Source organism: Anomaloglossus baeobatrachus, chromosome 5 (genome assembly GCF_048569485.1).
Source record: "Anomaloglossus baeobatrachus isolate aAnoBae1 chromosome 5, aAnoBae1.hap1, whole genome shotgun sequence".
Taxonomy (NCBI): Eukaryota; Metazoa; Chordata; class Amphibia; order Anura; family Aromobatidae; genus Anomaloglossus; species Anomaloglossus baeobatrachus.
Genome location: NC_134357.1, coordinates 530,834,006 through 530,854,141, shown reverse-complemented (window position 1 = coordinate 530,854,141; position 20,136 = coordinate 530,834,006). Strand labels below are relative to the sequence as shown.

The following is a 20,136-nucleotide window of genomic DNA, read 5'->3' as shown; positions in this document are numbered from 1 at the left end:
CAGAGTATTATCCCTCCGCTCAGTGTAATACTAATGGCCCCATACACATTACATAACATCCGGCCTGTGATTGCTCCGGTGACGTCCTGCACTACTGTAGTACAGAGTATTATCCCTCCATTCAGTGTAATACTAATGGCCCCATACACATTACATAATATCCGGCCTGTGATTGCTCCGGTGATGTCCTGCACTACTGTAGTACAGAGTATTATCCCTAAGGGGCAGTGTAATACTAATGGCCCCATACACATTACATAACATCCGGCCTGTGATTGCTCCGGTGACGCCCTGCACTACTGTAGTACAGAGTATTATCCCTCCGCTCAGTGTAATACTAATGGCCCCATACACATTACATAACATCCGGCCTGTGATTGCTCCGGTGACGCCCTGCACTACTGTAGTACAGAGTATTATCTCTCCGGTCAGTGTAATTCTAATGGCCCCAAACACATTACATAACATCCGGCCTGTGATTTCTCCGGTGACGTCTTGCACTATGCACTACTGTAGTACAGAGTATTATCCCTCCGGTCAGTGTAATACTAATGGCCCCATACACATTACATAACATCCGGTCTGTGATTGCTCTGGTGACGTCCTGCACTACTGTAGTACAGAGTATTATCCCTCTGTCAGGGTAATACTAATGGCCCCATACACATTACATAACATCCGGCCTGTGATTGCTCCAGTGACGCCCTGCACTACTGTAGTACAGAGTATTATCCCTCCGCTCAGTGTAATACTAATGGTCCCATACACATTACATAACATCCGGCCTGTGATTGCTCCGGTGACGCCCCGCACTACTGTAGTACAGAGTATTATCCCTCCGGTCAGTGTAATACTAATGGCCCCATACACATTACATAACATCCGGCCTGTGATTGCTCCGGTGATGCCCTGCTCTACTGTAGTACAGAGTATTTTTCCTCCGGTCAGTGTAAGGCTGCTTTCACACTTGCGGTCAGCGCAATCTGCCGCTGTGGAGAATAGCGCACAGTTAACGCACTGCGCTATTCTCCATAGACTTGTATTGACGATGCACTGTAACGCATGTGTATGCGTTGCATCCGCTGGATGACGCTGAGTCATTAATTTGACGCACCGTCGGGTGGAGGGAACGCTACATGTAGCGTTTGTTGGGTCGTGAAAATAACGCACCTTGACAGATTCCGTTAGAATCCGCCAAGGTGTCTAATGATAGCACATTGCGGCGGAATCCGCTGACGGATTCCGTCACGTTCTACTGAGCATGCTCAGCATGTCCAGCAGATCGATCTAAATCGCTTAAAATCACTCCGGGTCTCTCTATCTCTCTCTGTCGGTCGGTCTCTCCGATTCTCACCCTCTCTCTCATACTCATCGATCACTGGCGCGGCGCTCCACAGCTGTCACACTGCTCTGGCGGCTTCTCCTGCTTTTGAAAATGCCGGCCGCTCATTATTCAATGTCGTATTCCCTGCTTCCACCGCCCACCGGTGCCTATGATTGGTTGCAGTCAGACCCGCCCCCACGTTGAGTGACAGCTTTCTCACTGCAACCAATCCGAGCCGCCGGGTCTATGTAGTGCAGTACAATAAATAAATAATTTAAAAAGTACGGCGTGTGGTCCCCCCAATTTTTATACCAGCCAAGATAAAGCCACACGGCTGAAGGCTGGTATTCTCCAGATGTGGAGCCCAACGTTATGAAGAGCCCCCCAGCTTTAAAATATCAGCCAGCAGCCACCCGGAATTGCCACATCCATTAGATGCGACAGTCCCGGGTCTCTATCCGGTTCATCCCGAATTGCCCTGGTGTGCTGGCAATCGGGGTAATAAGGAGTTAATGGCAGCAGTCCATAGCTGCCACTAAGTCCTAGATTAATCATGGCAGGCATCTATGAGACATCCCCAATGATTAACCTGTAAGTGAAAGTAAATAAACACAAACACCAGAAAAAAATCCTTTATTTGGAATAAAAGACAAAAAAATTACCCTCTTTCACCACTTTATTAATCCCCAAATACCCGTCCAGGTCCGACGTAAGCCACACGATGTCCCACGACGCATCCAGCTCTGCTACATGAAGCTGACAGGAGCTGCCGTAGAACACGACCGCTCTCTATTGGCTCCACGCAGCAACTGAAGTGAGCCGCGCGATCAGCTGTACCCTCATTCAGGTTACCTGTGGCTACCGCTCTCAGGTGGAGGACTTTTGCTGTGGCCACGGGTTACCTGAGTGACGGCACCACTGATCGCGCGGCTCACTGCGATCACTCAGGGGATTTGCGGTCACCTCTCTCTCTCCTCCCGACCGCAAATCTTCTTTCACAGGAATCCGTTACCTTTATTATCACACTATTTGCGTTGCATCCGTCACATGTGTCACACAACGCACTGTGACGGATGCCTCACAACGCAAGTGTGAAAGCAGCCTAATACTAATGGCCCCATACACATTACATAACATCCGGCCTGTGATTGCTCTGGTTTTTCCCTGCACTACTGTAGTACAGAGTATTATCCCTCTGGTCAGTGTAATACTAATGGCCCCATACACATTACGTAACATCTGGCCTGTGATTGCTCCGGTGATGCCCTGCACTACTGTAGTACAGAGCATTATCCCAAATGCCGCTCATCATGGAGAGATGTTATAAATTCCTATACACTTAGCCGGGCTTTACACGTTGCGACATTGGTAACGATATATCCTCGGGGTCATGTCATTAGTGACGCACATCCGGTGCCGTTACCGACATCGCAGCATGTAAACCCTAGGAGCGACGATTACCAATCGCAAAAACGGCAAAAATCGTTGATCGGTGACACGACGTTCCTTTTCATAATATCGCTGCTGCTGCCGGTACGATGTTGTTTGTCGTTCCTGTAGCACCACACATCGCTGTGTGTGACACCGCAGGAACGACAAACATCTCCTTACCTGCCTCCACCGACAATGCGGAAGGAAGGAGGTGGGCGGGATGTTACGTCCTGCTTATCTCCGCCCCTCCACTTCTATTGGCCGGCCGCTTAGTGACGTCGCGGTGATGGTCGCTGTGACGCCAAACGCACCTCCCCCTTGAAGGAGATATTGTTCGGCGGTCACAGCGACGTCGTCGACCAGGTATGTGCATGTGAAGCTGCCGTAGCGATAATGTTCGCTACGGAAGCAATCACCACATATCGCATGTACGACGGGGGCGGGTGCTATCGTACTCGACATCGCTACCAATTGCTAGCGATGTCGCAGCGTGTAAAGCCCGCCTTAGAGCGGCGCAGGTAGTGGTCCCATTGGTGGAATCCTGAGGATAAATGTACCAGATGATACCAGACAAGGCACCATGGAGTCGGCGGCCGATGCTGTGTGTACTCCGGACCAAAAAGTCCAAAATACAGAAGGTAAAGGGGAATGTAAGACATTAGAAAAAAGCTCTGCTTTATACATAATAAAGAGTCCTCAGGTTATATGTGTTACTGCCTCTCAGCTCCACTGACCTGAACAGACTGTGTTGCAGCACCACATACACACCATAAGAACGGGGGGCGCTGTGTATGTGTCACTGCCTCTCAGCTCCACTGACCTGAACACACTGAGGTGCAGCATCACATACACAGCGCCCCCAGTCCTTATGGTGTGTATGTGTCGCTGCCTCAGCTAAAATGACCTGAACAGACTGAGGTGCAGCACAACATACACCATGAGGATGGGGGGTGCTGTGTATGGAAGAACTATGGCATATATACTGTAATCCCTTTATTAACCAGTCTGGGCTCACCCCATTTGGCAATGCTGCAAATAATTTTGTTGGAAAATTTGTAAAAGAAATCCACGCCGAATAATGTAATATTCTGCAGAACTTCATAATGCACACCTCAGCTGCTGCAGAACCTCATCATACACACCTCAGATGCTACAGAATCTCATTATACACATCTCAGCTACTGCAGAACCCCATAATACACCTCAGCTGCTGCAGAACCTAATAATACACCTCAGCTGCTGACGATGCATTACATTGATAGAATGGCCTTCATAACGACACTAAGTATGGCTTTACACGCTACAATATCGCTAAAGCGATCTCGTTGGGGACACGGAATTTGTGACGCACATCCGGCCGCTTTAGCGATGTCGTTGTGTGTGACGCCTATGAACGATTTTGACTCGTCGCAAAAACGTTCAAAATTGCTCATTGGTGACATCACCCCCTATTCCCAATTATCGTTGCTGCTGCAGTAACGATGTTGTTTGTCGTTCCTGCGGCAGCACACACCGCTCTGTGTAACGCCGCTGGAACGACAAACATCTCCTTACCTGTGTCCACCGGAAAAGGAGGAAGGAAGGAGGTGGGCGGCATGTTCCGGCCGCTCATCTCCTCCCCTCCTTTTCTATTGGGCGGTGGTTCAGTGACGCTGCTGTGACGTCGCTGTGACGCTGAACGAACCGCCCCCTTAGAAAGGAGGCGGTTCGCCGGTCACAGCGACGTCGCTGCACAGGTATATGCGTGTGAAGGTGCTGTAGCGATAATGTTCGCTACGGCAGCGATCACCACATATCGTGCCACCTACGGGGGCGGGTGCTATCGCACGCGGCATCACTAGCCGATGCTAGCGATGTCGCAGCGTTCAAACCCCGCTTAAGGCTAAGTTCACACAGTGCATCTTTTGTTGCATTTTTGAGGTCACAAAGATGCACCAAATACATGCATTTCCTTCCCCCAGCAAAGTCTATGGGATTTCGATTTTGCTGTCCACACTGGGTATCTTTTGTTGGCTGCGTTTTTGAAGATGCAGCATGGTCAGTTCTTTTTGCGTTTTTGTTTTTGAATCCTCCAATCAATAGATTAAACTTAAAAACCGCATTGGGCAAAACGCGGTAAAACGCGTCAAAAACACATTGCATTTTTTTATGCGTTTTTGCCGCGGTGCGTTTTCGGTGCATTCTTGGGACAAAAACGCTGCATATTTATGGTAAAAAAAAATATGCCCCGTGTGAACATACCCTAAACCATTACATGTGATGTGCAGACGGCAGTGACGCCATGTAACATATGAGACTCCAATGGTATTTTCTACAAAATAAGTTATCTGACAACTGATTCACCTGCACGACCCCTGTGTGGAAGGAATCAGACACCGGCTCCATTATTGCAGTCGTGTATATTTTACTCTGATGCTTCCACATTTCAGATAAAACACATTTTATCTCTGCCGAGGATGATGCAGTCAGGACGAGGAGCCCGGGAGGCCGGTGCCCAACGGCTTCCCCCTGCTCTGCTGCCCTGGACTTACCGGGATCTCCCCTGACATTCTGCACATAGACTAGTCGAACCCCCATAATGTGTAATATACACTGTTAGGATTTAATTTGCCAATTTGAGTGGTCGTGTAATCGCTCACCAGTGATTTGCAGACTGGGGGTCATCTGCTGAATGATATCTTTTCCTGCTTCTCTCATTGTTATAATATTCTCATTGTTATAATTTTCAATTTGAGAGAAACAGAAGGAGACGTCATTCTGCAGATGACCACACATTGCAAATCACAAGTGAGCGATCAGATGACAACTACTCGAAGTGAAGTGAAATCCTAACACAGCGCATTATACACACCTATAGGATATGGCAGGTCAATATTCAGAATTACATTACATCACACACTATGCGTGACATGTACATGTAGGGTGTATAATCTAATATATAAAGCTGTGTGTGTGTGTATGTCCGTTAAAGGAATCAGCACCGTCGCATTTACAATCACAAAATTTTGCACAGACGCCTCATGTGACTCGGGGAACGTCATAGTCCATGTTTTCAAGGGAAAATTTAACCCCGTGCTTTACAGTTATTTGCCGAAAAACCTGCTTACATTAAAATCAATGAAGCTGGGAGCTACAGGTCATTAATAGGAGCTGTAATTGGTTGCTATAGGCAACAAAGGACATTGTTAGTATAAGACAGGTAATGTGTCAGATAATAAAATGTCGATAGAGACAAACACAGAGACACAGACACACACATAGAGACAGTGTCACACACAGACAGAGACACAGAGACTGATATAGAGACACACAGGGACAGACACACATAGACTAACAAAGAGACACACAGAGACACACAGAAACAGACAGAGACACAAACATAGAATCACAGAGACTGATATAGAGACAGAGACACAGCCTCAGATAGATATATGATAGATAGAGGGATAGAGATACATAGATATAGACATATAATAGAGAGATAGACAGCTAGCTATTGCACAGTATACAGGACACACACATGTTATACATAACACATACAGACAGCACATAATACATTATAGATGACACACAGCATTATGCTCACATACAGTCACTTCCTGGGCTGCAGGATTTCAGTGGGGCTGTTGAAGCAGTATCTCCGGTAGTGCTGCCGCCCCTCCCCCCTCTGAGCAGACACTATGCAGAGGGGGGGTGGCGGTGGCGCGCTCCCTACTGGAGCCTGTGCAGGGAGCCGACAGTACGCCGAGGGGAGGGGGGAAGCTCCCTGCTGGAGCCTGTGCAGGGAGCCGACAGTATGAAGAGTGGAGTAGATGGCGCCCCCTGCTGGAGCCTGTGCAGGGAGCTGACGGTACGCAGAGGGGAGGGCGCTCCCTGCTGGAGCCCGTGCAGGGAGCCGACAGTACGCAGAAGGGGCGCTCCCTGCTGGAGCCTGTGCAGGGAGCTGACAGTATGAAGAGCGGAGGGGAGGGAGCCCCCTGTTGGAGCCTGTGCAGGGAGCCGACAGTACGCAGAGGGGAGAGGGGGCGCTCCCTGCTGGAGCCTGTGCAGGGAGCCGACAGTACACGGAGGGGAGGGCGCTCCCTGCTGGAGCCTGTGCAGGGAGCTGACAGTACGCAGAGCGGAGGGGAGGGGGGGGCGCTCCCTGCTGGAGCCTGTGCAGGGAGCCAACAGTACGCGGAGGGGAGGGGAGGGGGGAAGCTCCCTGCTGGAGCCTGTGCAGGGAGCCGACAGTATGAAGAGTGGAGGGGATGGCGCCCCCTGCTGGAGCCTGTGCAGGGAGCTGACGGTACGCAGAGGGGAGGGCGCTCCCTGCTGGAGCCCGTGCAGGGAGCCGACAGTACGCAGAAGGGGCGCTCCCTGCTGGAGCCTGTGCAGGGAGCTGACAGTATGAAGAGCGGAGGGGAGGGCGCCCCCTGCTGGAGCCTGTGCAGGGAGCCGACAGTACGCAGAGGGGAGAGGGGGCGCTCCCTGCTGGAGCCTGTGCAGGGAGCCGACAGTACGCAGAGGGGAGGGGGGCGCTCCCTGCTGGAGCCTGTGCAGGGAGCCGACAGTACACGGAGGGGAGGGGGGCACTCCCTGCTGGAGCCTGTGCAGGGAGCCGACAGTACGCAGAGGGGAGGGCGCTCCCTGCTGGAGCCTGTGCAGGGAGCCAACAGTACGCGGAGGGGAGGGGGGCGCTCCCTTCTGGAGCCTGTGCAGGAGGCCGACTGTACGCGGAGGGGAGGGTGGCACTCCCTGCTGGAGCCTGTGCATTAGGAGCAGCAAAGTGAAAGTAAACAGCTCTGCTCCCTGGGCGCCCCCTCTGCTGTCGGCCTGCCGGTGCCCTGTGCGACCGCACCACTTGCACATAGGTAAAGCCGGCTATGGCCCCATACACATTACATAACAGTCGGCTGACATTTCTCTCTCCCATACACACAAACATTAGAAGTGGCTGAATTTCCTGGGTTCCTTATGAGAGAGCTGCTGATTATCTCCATTAAGACTACGGTTAAGAAAATTCACTGTAATGAGGGAGTCACTTTGACCTCTTGTCTGGCCTGTGATCCACCGGTGTCCATCTTTTTACGCCTTATTTTAGACATGCACAAAAGTGCGGTCATTATCAGTTTTGTTCACCTTTAAAAAGACGGACATCGCTAAACGGAGGCCAAATAAAGTCCGGAGTAACTCTGCTGCCTCATTAGTGAAAGGATTCATGGGGGGTTTCACCTGAATCACGTATTTCGGAGATGTTGATAGAAACCCTGAAATAATTACACAATTAAACTGATCCAAAATGTTCTGTACCTAAATCGCCACCAAATAGCATTCAACTCAAGCTATAAAAACACAAGTCCTCCTCAGATCCATCATCTGTTTACAGAAATATAGGGGCTTCCACGTTACTGGTAACACAAAGGCTCTCGAAAAACGCTATGCCCCCTCATCCCTCCAAAAACGAAATCCAGCAAAATCTGCGCTCCCAAATCCAAAAGCCCCTCTCCCTTCTGATTCCCACGATGTGCCTAAGGCCCTGTGCGCACACTGCTTTTTTACCCGCGGTTTTACCGCGGAAATTTCTTGAGAAATGTTTGAAATCTTTCTGCAGACATTTCCCAGCAAAACCTATGGGGAAAAAAAATAGCATTTGGCAAACTGCGTTTTTTTCTCAAGAAAATTCTTTGAGCAGAATTTCTTGAGAAGATTTCTTGAGAAAATGTGCATGTCACTTCTTTTCCGCAGGTACCTGCGGTACTTCACTCCATTCACTGTAATGTAATCGCGAAATAACGCGGGTATACCGCAGGTAGCAAACGATGTGTGGTATACCCTCGGTATAGCCGTGGTTCACCTGTGGTAATGCTCATCACTGCCTGCGGTTTTGCAGGAAGTGATGTCATTATGACAGAAGAGGAAGCGGAGCAGAGTGAACACACACGTCACACTACCTGGACGCTGCACGGAAGCACTTCCGTGTGACCTCCAGGTGCGCGTGCAGTCTGTGTTCCGCTCCAGCCCCGCGGCTGCCAGCACAGCAATGTCAGTGTCTGCCCGCAGTGTCAGCAGCGTGTGCAGCGCTGGCAGCCGCGGGGATGACTATCGCTGCTGTCAGGAGGTTAGATGAGATAATTACCTGCTGTGACGATCTCCTGCCTCCTGACGTCAGCGCTGTCACTGCCGTTTAGGCCCGTCTCGCGGGCGGCCCGAGACTGTCACTAGCGGTAACGTCACGGGCTCTCGCGATACTGCTGAGAACGCGGCGGGTATGGAAGGCAGTGAGAGCGCTGACATCAGCATAGCAGGAGATCGTCACTGCAGGTAATGATCTCATCTAACTTCCTGAAGTCAGCGCTGGTAATCCCCTGCAGTGACCTGGGCTGACCTATTGATGTTCGCTCAGGTCACTGCATTGCTCTCCCAGCCAATGGGGAACATTCTGTTCTTCATTGACTGGGACAGTGACTATGGTATGGATCGTCGTGGGACCCCCTTATTGGATTACGCCGGACATGGAATTGATTGTTCTTTTCAATAAATTGGGGAAAGAGGGAATGTTTTGGGGAGTGGTTTTTCAAATAAAACTTTTTTTGTTGTCTATTTTTTTATTTCTTACTGACTGGGTTGGTGATGTCGGGTATCTAATAGACGCGTGACATCACCAACCCCAGGGATTAGTTATGCATCTGGCATCAACCCCATATATTACCCCGTTTGCCACCGCACCAGGGCAATGGGATGAGTTGAGGCGAAGCGCCAGGATTGGCACGTCTAATGGATGCGCCACTTCTGGGGCGGCTGTGGCCTGCTATTTTTAGTCTGGGGAGTGTCCAATAACAGTGGACCTACCTAGTCTGAGAATACCAGACCACAGCTGTCCGCTTTACTTTGGCTGGTGATCCAATTTGGGGGGGACCCCACGTTTTTTGTTTTAAATTATTTAATGTAAAATAACAGCGTGGGGTGCCCTCTGTTTTGGATTACCAGCCAAGGTGAAGCTGCCAGCTGTGGTCTGCAGGCTGCAGCTGTTTGCTTTACCCTAGCTGGCTACAAAAGATGGGGGGACCCCACGTCATTTTTTTTTTTTAAATTATTTATTTATTTTTTGGCTAAATATAAGGCTAGGCACCCTTTAGTGCCACATGAAAGTCACTAAAGGGTGCCAGCTTAGAATATGCAGGGGGGGTGGGACATTATATATGTCTTTCTCATCTATCTATCTATTCATCTATCTATCTTTCCCTCTATCCATTATCTGTCTATCTATCGATTATCGATCTATTATCTATATTATTTATTGCAGTTACAGCATAAAAAAACCACAGGGACCAACCTGCGGAAAAACCGCGGCAAAAATGCATGCGTTTTTCCCGCTGTTTTGGTGCGGTTTTTTACCGCAGGTGCGGTAATCTTCAACTCCCAGAAGTTTCTCAAGAAATTTTCTTGAGAAATATCACTTTTCTAGTGCACACATAGCCTTAACCACAATTAACGTCCACATGTTTGGCACTGTTCTACTGATGAAGGCCAACTTAATTTACAGGGTGGAGGTTTCCAGAAGCATGAGCATGAGCCACAATCTACAAGCACTACAATGTACTGGACACTACAATGTACTTGTCACACGGCATTCACCTTTAAACTCACCAATTGTCATAGCGCCTTTTGACCCTTTCTGTTCAAATATGAACATTGTGGTACACAAAAAAGTATTTTTTTTAATCTAATGTTTACCATTTGATAAAAAGAATCACGTCTCATGTTTTTTGCATGTTTTTTTTTCCATTTGTAACATTTTGACACCTTTCTTTTTCTGGCGATTTTCTTTTAATATACAGAAGCATAAAGGGAAATGAAAGAAAAAAATATAATACCCAGGGGGGGGAAAATAATAAAAAATTGCTTAACTAAACACTGTACAGTATATGTAGACTTTGTTTCAAATACCTCCTGTCTGGGTGTTTCTATAAATTAAAATCCCTCCAAGCTTCTACGTAAATCAGCCATGAGATCTAACATTACAGAAGATTACAGCCCGGAGAAGACTGGAAACTTACATATAGGCGGATGGTGGGGATGGAGTCAGTGATGGATTCTGGACAAATGTTTATAGATCTGTAGTAGAAAATGAAGATGTCTTCCTCATGATGAAGTCGTTATTTCTCATTTCTTTGTCGCTCCATTGGGAGACCCAGACAATTGGGTGTATAGCTTCTGCCTCTGGAGGCCACACAAAGTAATTACACTTTAAAAAGTGTAACCCCTCCCCTCTGCTATACACCCTCCCGTGCATCACGGGCCCCTCAGTTTTTTGCTTTGTGTTGAAGGAGGCACACATTCACGCAAGCTCCACGTTTTAGTCAGCAGCAGCTGCTGACTTTATCGGATGGAAGAAAAGAGGGCCCCTATGGGGCCCCCGGCATGCTCCCTTCTCACCCCACTCAGGTCGGCGGTGTTGTTAAGGTTGAGGTACCCATTGCGGGTACACAGGCTGGAGCCACATGCCGTTTTCCTTCCCCATCCCTTAGGGGCTCTGGGGAAGTGGGATCCTATCCGGTCATCCAGACACTGGGACCGGTCTCCCTCCGCAGCCCCTGGGGGAATCTGCCGGACAGGAGACGGAGTATCGTCAGGGACATGGCCCTGCATCCACAGGTACTCTGTGTCCCCGTTGGGACGGCGCATAAAGCACCTTGGGCCCGGACGCTGCAGCGACTGCTGCGTGGATATGGGTCCGGGACTACCGCGCCGACCGTGCACTGCCGGCCGGCCGCGGTTTTAACTTTAGTCCCCGGCTTTTGCGGCCTAGTACTGGATTCTCCCGCCCCCAGGCCTGCCAGTCAGGGAAAAGGGCGGGACGGTCGGTATGACGCCGACAGTGAGGGCTGGAGTACACTGAGCTGTCCTCCGCCCCCTCACTACTCACGCTGGGGCACCAGATTCCCGCACTTTTGTGACTACGCCCACGCCTCCCTCCTCCTCAGAGAACGCCGTCAGCCATTTTTTCAGCACAGTCTGCGGTGGAGAACTTCTGGCTGCAGCTGAGGGAGACCCGGGGCAGGGAATCTGGTGGCCACACAGAGCGGTTGGTAAGCCACACCGGTCTGCCGGTGCTGGACTCCCCAGAGTGCCGAACTGTATATATATATATCCTTTGTATATACATTGGCTGGTTCGGCTGTACTGTAACTTGGGGCTATATATATCCCTCAGTGTTCACGGTGATCCCTTACTGATCTCTTGGAGGACAACAACATGTCGTCTGCAAAGAGCAAGGGTACCAGGGCACAGGCTTTTTTTGCAACCTGTACCTCATGTGCGGCTATGCTACCTGCAGGTTCCACCTACCCTCATTGTGTGCAATGCTCGGCCCCTGTGACACTCACTCAGCCGGAGCCTCACGCACTGGTGGGACCCCCGGCTCAGGTAGAGACACCGGTTCCCACTGTCCAGGTGACAGGGACAGAGTTTGCAGTTTTGGCTGACAAACTGTCTGAGTCGCTTTCACAGTCCATGGCTCAGTCTATGGACAAATGGTCTGCGAAGATACTAGAAGCCTTGCAGTCCAGACCAACAACACAGATGCAGGGCACTGTGCGTTCTTCGTCCCCGGGTCCTCCTCAGTTGGCGCAGCAATCTGCTCCTGAGGTGACACATAAGTCCCACGGTGAGGACTCCGACTCGGACCGCAGTCCCAGACCGGTGAAGCGGGCTCGCTGGGGACCTTCCTCCACTTCATCACGCTGCTCAGGGTCTCAGCATGAGGACTCTCTAGAGGATGAAGAGGAAAGCGCAGCTCAGGGCTCAGACCCTGACGGTGCTCTCAATCTAGATACACCTGAAGGGGACGCCATAGTAAATGACCTTATAGCGTCCATCAACCAGGTGCTAGAAATTTCTCCTCCAACTCCAACTGTAGAGGAGGCGGCTTCACAGCAGGAGAAACACCAGTTTCGGTTTCCCAAACGTACACGGAGTGCCTTTGTCGATCACTCTAATTTCAGGGATGCTGTCCAGAAGCACAGAGCATACCCGGACAAGCGTTTTACTAAGCGCCTTAATGACACACGTTATCCCTTCCCCCCGGAAGTAGTGAAGGGTTGGGCTCAGTGTCCAAAAGTGGATCCTCCAGTCTCTAGGCTGGCGGCCAGATCTGTGGTTTCAGTGGCAGATGGCTCATTGCTCAAGTATGCCACTGACAGGCAAATAGAGCTCATGATGAAATCCATCTATGAAGCCATAGGAGCATCTTTTGCTCCGGCATTTGCGGCAGTGTGGGCGCTCCAAGCTATCTCAGCTTGTCTGTCTGAGATTCCTGCGGTCACACACACCGCTACTCCGCAGGTTGTGTCTCTGACTTCTCAGGCGTCGGCTTTTTCGTCCTACGCCATGAACGCCGTCCTGGACTCGGTGAGCCGTTCAGCGGTAGCATCCGCCAATTCGGTGGCAGTCCGCAGAGCCATGTGGCTACGTGAATGGAAGGCAGACTCTGCCTCCAAGAAATTCTTAACCGGTTTGCCATTTTCTGGCGACCGTTTGTTTGGCGAGCAATTGGACGAAATTATTAAACAATCCAAGGGAAAGGACTCGTCCTTACCCCAGTCTAAACAAAACAAACCTCAACAGCGGAAGTTTCAATCGAGGTTTCAGTCCTTTCAGCCCTCGGCCAAGTCACGTTCCTCCACGTCAAACAGGTCGGAGAAGGGCCAGAGAAACCCTTCTGCATGGCGGTCTAAGGCACGGCCTAAAAAGACCGCCGGAGGCACCGCCACCAAGGCGGCCTCTTCATGACTCTCGGCCTCCCCAAACCGCATCCTCGGTCGGTGGCAGGCTCTCCCGCTTTTGCGACGCCTGGTGGCCACATGTCCAAGACCGATGGGTGAGAGACATTCTGTCTCACGGTTACAGGATAGAGTTCAGCTCTCGTCCTCCAACTCGTTTCTTCACAACATCTCCGCCCCCAGAGCGAGCCGCTGCACTCTTTCAGGCGGTGAATGCGCTGAAGGCAGAAGGAGTGGTGATTCCCGTTCCCCCTCAGGAACATGGTCACGGCTTCTACTCCAACTTGTTCGTGGTGCCAAAAAAGGACGGATCTTTCCGTCCCGTTCTAGACCTCAAACTGCTCAAGAAGCATGTCAGCACCAGAAGGTTTCGGATGGAATCTCTCCGCTCGGTCATCGCCTCAATGTCACAAGGAGACTTCCTAGCATCGATAGACATCAAGGATGCTTATCTCCATGTGCCGATCGCACCCGAACATCAACGTTTCTTGCGTTTCACCATTGGGGACGAACACCTTCAGTTCGTGGCACTGCCATTCGGCTTGGCGACAGCCCCACGGGTCTTCACCAAGATCATGGCAACAGTGGTGGCGGTCCTACACTCTCAGGGCCACTCGGTGATCCCTTACTTAGACGATCTCCTAGTCAAGGCACCCTCCTGGGTGGCTTGCCAGCACAGCCTGACCATTGCCCTGGAGACTCTCCAGAGGTTCGGGTGGATCATCAATTTCCCAAAGTCAAAATTGACACCGACCCAATCCCTGACTTACCTCGGGATGGAGTTTCATACCCTGTCAGCGATAGTGAAGCTTCCGCTGGACAAACAGCGTTCACTACAGACAGGGGTCCAATCTCTTCTTCGGGGTCAGTCACACTCTTTGAGATGCCTTATGCACTTCCTAGGGAAGATGGTGGCAGCAATGGAAGCAGTTCCCTTTGCGCAGTTTCATCTGCGTCCACTTCAGTGGGACATTCTCCGCAAATGGGACAAGAGGTCGACGTCCCTCGACAGGAACGTTTCCCTGTCAAGAGCAGCCAAGACCTCCCTTCAGTGGTGGCTTCTTCCCACTTCTTTGTCGAAGGGAAAATCCTTTCTGCCCCCATCCTGGGCTGTGGTCACGACAGACACGAGCCTGTCAGGGTGGGGAGCGGTCTTCCTCCACCACAGGGCTCAGGGAACCTGGACTCCGACAGAGTCCTCCCTGCAGATCAACGTTCTGGAGATAAGGGCAGTGTATCTAGCCCTAAAAGCGTTCCAGCGGTGGCTGGAGGGCAGGCAGATCCGAATACAGTCGGACAACGCCACGGCGGTTGCATACATCAACCACCAGGGCGGCACACGCAGTCGTCAAGCCTTCCAAGAAGTTCGGCGGATTCTGCTGTGGGCGTAAGCCACAGCCTCCACCATCTCTGCAGTTCACATCCCGGGCGTAGAAAACTGGGAAGCAGACTTTCTCAGTCGCCAGGGCATGGACGCAGGGGAATGGTCTCTTCACCCGGACGTGTTTCAAGAGATCTGTTGCCGCTGGGGAACGCCGGACGTCGATCTAATGGCGTCTCGGCACAACAACAAAGTCCCGGCATTCATGGCACGGTCTCAGGATCACAGGGCGCTGGCGGCAGATGCGTTAGTTCAGGACTGGTCGCAGTTTCGACTACCCTATGTATTTCCCCCTCTGGCACTACTGCCCAGAGTGTTACGCAAGATCAGGTCCGACTGCAGGCGCGCCATCCTCGTAGCTCCAGACTGGCCGAGGAGGTCGTGGTACCCGGATCTGTGGCACCTCACGGTGGGGCAACCGTGGGCACTCCCAGACCGACCAGACTTGCTGTCTCAAGGGCCATTTTTCCATCTGAATTCTGCGGCCCTCAACCTGACTGTGTGGCCATTGAGTCTTGGCTCCTAGCCTCATCAGGTTTATCTCAAGATGTCATTGCCACCATGAGACAGGCCAGGAAATCAACGTCCGACAAGATCTACCACAGGACTTGGAAGATCTTCTTAGCCTGGTGCTCGGATAGGGGTTTTGCTCCCTGGCCGTTTGCATTGCCCACTTTTCTTTCCTTTCTTCAATCAGGATTGGACAAGGGTTTGTCTCTTGCCTCTCTCAAGGGACAAGTGTCGGCGCTTTCAGTGTTTTTTCAAAAGCGTCTAGCCAGACTCTCGCAGGTCCGCACGTTCCTGCAGGGAGTTTGCCACATAGTCCCACCTTACAAGCGTCCGCTAGAACCCTGGGATCTTAACAAGGTGCTGACGGCTCTCCAGAAGCCACCTTTCGAGCCGATGCGGGAGATCTCTCTATCTCGCCTTTCACAGAAAGTGGCCTTCCTAGTGGCAGTCACTTCACTTAGGAGAGTGTCTGAGCTAGCAGCGCTGTCATGCAAAGTCCCCTTCCTGGTCTTTCACCAGGATAAGGTGGTCCTGCGTCCGGTCCCGGAATTTCTCCCCAAGGTGGTATCCTCTTTTCATCTCAATCAGGATATCTCCTTGCCTTCTTTTTGCCCTCATCCAGTTCACCAATGTGAAAAGGATTTGCACTTGTTAGACCTCGTGAGAGCACTCAGAATCTACATTTCTCGCACGGCGCCCCTGCGCCGTTCGGATGCGCTCTTTGTCCTTGTCGCTGGCCAGCGTAAGGGGTCTCAGGCTTCCAAGTCAACCTTGGCTAGGTGGATCAAGGAACCGATTCTTGAAGCCTACCGTTCATCGGGGCTTCAGATTCCTTCAGGGCTTAAAGCCCATTCTACCAGGGCCGTAGGCGCGTCCTGGGCTTTGCGGCACCAGGCTACGGCTCAGCAGGTGTGTCAGGCGGCTACCTGGTCGAGTCTGCACACCTTCACTAAACACTATCAGGTGCATGCCTATGCTTCGGCAGAGGCTAGCCTAGGTAGGCAAGTCCTTCAGGCGGCAATTGCCCACCTGTAAGAGGGGGCCGGTTTCCGGCTCTTTTTATCGAGGTATTCTGTTACCCACCCAGGGATTGCTTTTGGACATCCCAATTGTCTGGGTCTCCCAATGGAGCGACAAAGAAGAAGGGAATTTTGTTTACTTACCGTAAATTCCTTTTCTTCTAGCTCCTATTGGGAGACCCAGCACCCGCCCCTGTTCCCTTCGGGCTGTTGTTTTTTTGTGTACACATGTTGTTCATGTTCAATTGTTCTTTTGGTTAATGGTTCAGTTCTCCGAACATCCTCCGGATTGAATTTACCTTAGACCAATTTATAAGTTTCCTCCTTCCTGCTTTGGCACCAAAACTGAGGGGCCCGTGATGCACGGGAGGGTGTATGGCAGAGGGGAGGGGTTACACTTTTTAAAGTGTAATTACTTTGTGTGGCCTCCAGAGGCAGAAGCTATACACCCAATTGTCTGGGTCTCCCAATAGGAGCTAGAAGAAAAGGAATTTACGGTAAGTAAACAAAATTCCCTTCTTCTCCTGTAATGAATATCTCCTGTAGTATTGCTAATGCAGATTCCAGTGTCGGTAAATGAGATGAGAATTACGTTATGGAAGATGAGTCTATGAGAAACGTATTCATCTGAAGACTCCGAGGAAGAAACTGCTTGTTGTGTGTGGTCTAAAATATATAGGATTTATTAATATATTTAAAGAACAAACTAAATACTGGAAAATAGTATTAGTAAATAAACAGTAACCAAAATAGCCAGTGAATGGCACCAGCTGATTGTTGCCAAGTCAGCAAATGTTCCAGTGTATACAATTTAAGAATACAACAACCACACATTATATCTCATATGTTTCCCCCATCTCCGGTGATTGCATTATTATATAGGATTCTTTATGATGTTGCGTTGTCATCTTATTCCTATTCAGGTCTCTACAATATCGGATCCTCTCAGTGGAGATCTTCTATAGAAGAGAATTTTCCTGATTGACCCATCTAGGATGGCTAGTGACAAGGTCAAGATGGTGGAGAGGATATTCCACCTCACCCTAGAGATCCTCTTGCGGCTTACTGAAGAGGTGAGAGATTCTGATGACATCACATTACACCATTTTTCTCTATGGTAATAACAGATGGACAGAACTGGAGAGGTGAGGACTCTGGAAATGTCTGTAGTGAGATTTATTAATGTGTCTCTCCATAAATAGGATTACACAATAGTGAAGAAGACCTCTAGTGAGCGCTGTCAGGACCCTGTGTCTGAGGGATGGGGAAGACCCCTGAGCCCAATTACGGGGCCTCCACCTCACCCCCTGATACTTGAGGACATCAATGACCAGAAGATCCTAGAGCTCACCTACAAGATGATTGAGCTACTGACTGGAGAGGTGACACTGCTGGGACATTATACAATAACGCTATGAAGGGATCGGGGGATGATGGTGTCATTGTGTGTGTCAGGTTCCTATAAGGTGTCAGGATGTCGCCATCTTTTTCTCCATGGAGGAGTGGGAGTATTTAGAAGGACACAAAGATCTGTACAAGGACGTCTTGATGGAGGATCCCCAGCCCCTCACATCACCATGTAATAGACAGGACTAAATACACACTGCCTATAATTATTTGTATGTAAAAAATGAATTCAGTCCCTGTATGTGTTTCCTCCAGTTCTATCCAGTAATCGGACAACACCAGAGAGATGTCCCCGTCCTCTTCTCCCACAGGACTGTACACAAGAAAATCCCAATGTTCCTCAGGATCATCAGGTAGATGGAGAGAAGGTGTCATAAAATCCCCCTATGATGTGTAGACGGCTGTGAAGGTCTTGTGCTCAGTCTTGTTTTATCCTCCAGTATTACTGTATATGTTTTATACTTGTGTAATGAGAACAGTGAAGATGGCAGGATTAGAGCTGATCATAGATGTGACTTATCCATCTGTCTGTGACTATTACAATATTTGTTTCAGGGTGAAGATCTAACCCATATTAATACTACAGAGACATATGTGAGGGGTGATGAGTGGAGTAAAGAGGAAATACCTACAGAAAACCGCCCACGTTAGTATTAACCCCTTTACCCTCAAGTGCTGAAAAATTGTAAAAAAAAGTGCGATTGCATGATTGTTTTTGAGATATTTTATTTACCGTGTTCACTATATGGTAAAAATGTGTCATGTGATATATAAACCAAAGAAAAACACACAAAATATAACTTTTAATAATAAATTTAAAAGGTAAAGTGCACCAAACAAAAACCTAATATAGTGCAGGGGAAAATACAAGAAGTAACACTAAAATTAGCAATACCAAAAAAAGGGGGGGGGTAGGGATTGTGATGGGGTATGCGACAAAGCAGTAAGGAACACCAGACCGATGAACAATCCAAGAAGATTTAATGAGGCAGTGAGCATGAAACATCCAATATCCAAATGGTTCTTTAGAGTCCACACAAAGGAAACAGATCTGGGGCAATCCGACGCCAAGGAGAATGCAACAGTCCTCAGATGCGTTCCCTAAATCCAGCAGCGTGGCAGCTGATCCTCAATGTCCAATCGTCCATGTACGGGCAAAAAGGAGCTGGCCTCAGCACAGGTTCTCGCCCTTCACCCAACAAAGCATAACTAAACTAAAAAACATGTGGCTGAATCTCCCACCTCTCCTTAGATCCACCCCCTTAACATTTGCTACTTGTAGCTACTAGTTAGAAAGAAGTTCCTAGACACAGTCTCCAGAGATTGTGTACTAGGGAAGCCCCCTGCAGAGGAGAACAATATATATGCAACCCCCATCAAATCAAGGACAATAGCTACTGCTGAAGTCTGATTGCAAAATGATACAGGCTGGGGGGATATAATGTTACAACCCCTTCCCCCCTCAATTTGTGCACGGACTAGTGACCTCAACGGGTCGCTTGTCAAGTGCACGTAAACATGGCGGACCTGACTCAGGGCTCTTCTTGCCTGGACAATCCGTCTGCATTTTGGTGTTGGCTGCCCCTTCTATATTGTATTGTAAAGTTATAGGGTTGAAGAGCCAGGCTCCATCGTAGTAAGCGTCCATTGTCCCCAGAGACTCTGTTCAGCCAGGTGAGGGGATTGTGATCAGTATCCACAGTGAATTCTCGCCCATACAGATACGGCCTTAGTTTCCTAAGGGCCCATACTCCAGCCAGACATTCCTTCTCAACAGGTGCATAGGCCACTTCTCGGTCCAGCAGTTTCCTGCTGAGGTAGGCAATGGGGTGCTCCTCCCCGGCTGCATTCACCTGGCTGAGTACAGCTCCCAGTCCATAAGAAAAGGCATCCGTTTGCACAATGAATCTCCTCTTGTAGTCTGGAGCAGCCAGAACAGGGTCGCAGACCAAGGCGTCCTTCAGCCGGTTAAAAGCCTCATCACAGACTGGAGTCCAGATCACCAGCCGGGGCATAGTTTTCTTTGTGAGGTCTGTAAGGGGCTTGGCCACAGAGCTGAAATGAGAAACAAATTTTCGGTAATAACTGGCAGTGCGCAAAAAAGCCATAACTTGTTTCTTGGTTTGGGGTACAGGCGAGTCTCTAATAGTCTGGATTTTGGCAGGTTCAGGACGTAACTTCCCTCCTCCTACTCGATGCCCTAGGTATTGGACTTCACCCATCCCCAATTGGCATTTATCAGGTCGAATAGTTATGCCTGCTGCGAGAATCCGGTCAAGAACAATAGCTACTTGATTCAGA

General features: G+C 49.9%; 1 protein-coding gene across 1 annotated transcript in view; it reads left to right on the top strand.

Moving 5' to 3' along the window:
- Window positions 1-20,136, top strand: part of LOC142312171 (uncharacterized) — a 159,162-nt gene that overhangs the window by 17,350 nt on the left and 121,676 nt on the right. Inside the window, exons 2-6 of the mRNA XM_075351073.1 lie at window positions 17,352-17,501; window positions 17,631-17,810; window positions 17,884-18,007; window positions 18,091-18,188; window positions 18,391-18,481. Coding sequence (XP_075207188.1) covers window positions 17,424-17,501; window positions 17,631-17,810; window positions 17,884-18,007; window positions 18,091-18,188; window positions 18,391-18,481 — 571 coding nt within the window. The 5' untranslated portion in view covers window positions 17,352-17,423. The remainder of the gene's footprint in view (window positions 1-17,351; window positions 17,502-17,630; window positions 17,811-17,883; window positions 18,008-18,090; window positions 18,189-18,390; window positions 18,482-20,136) is intronic.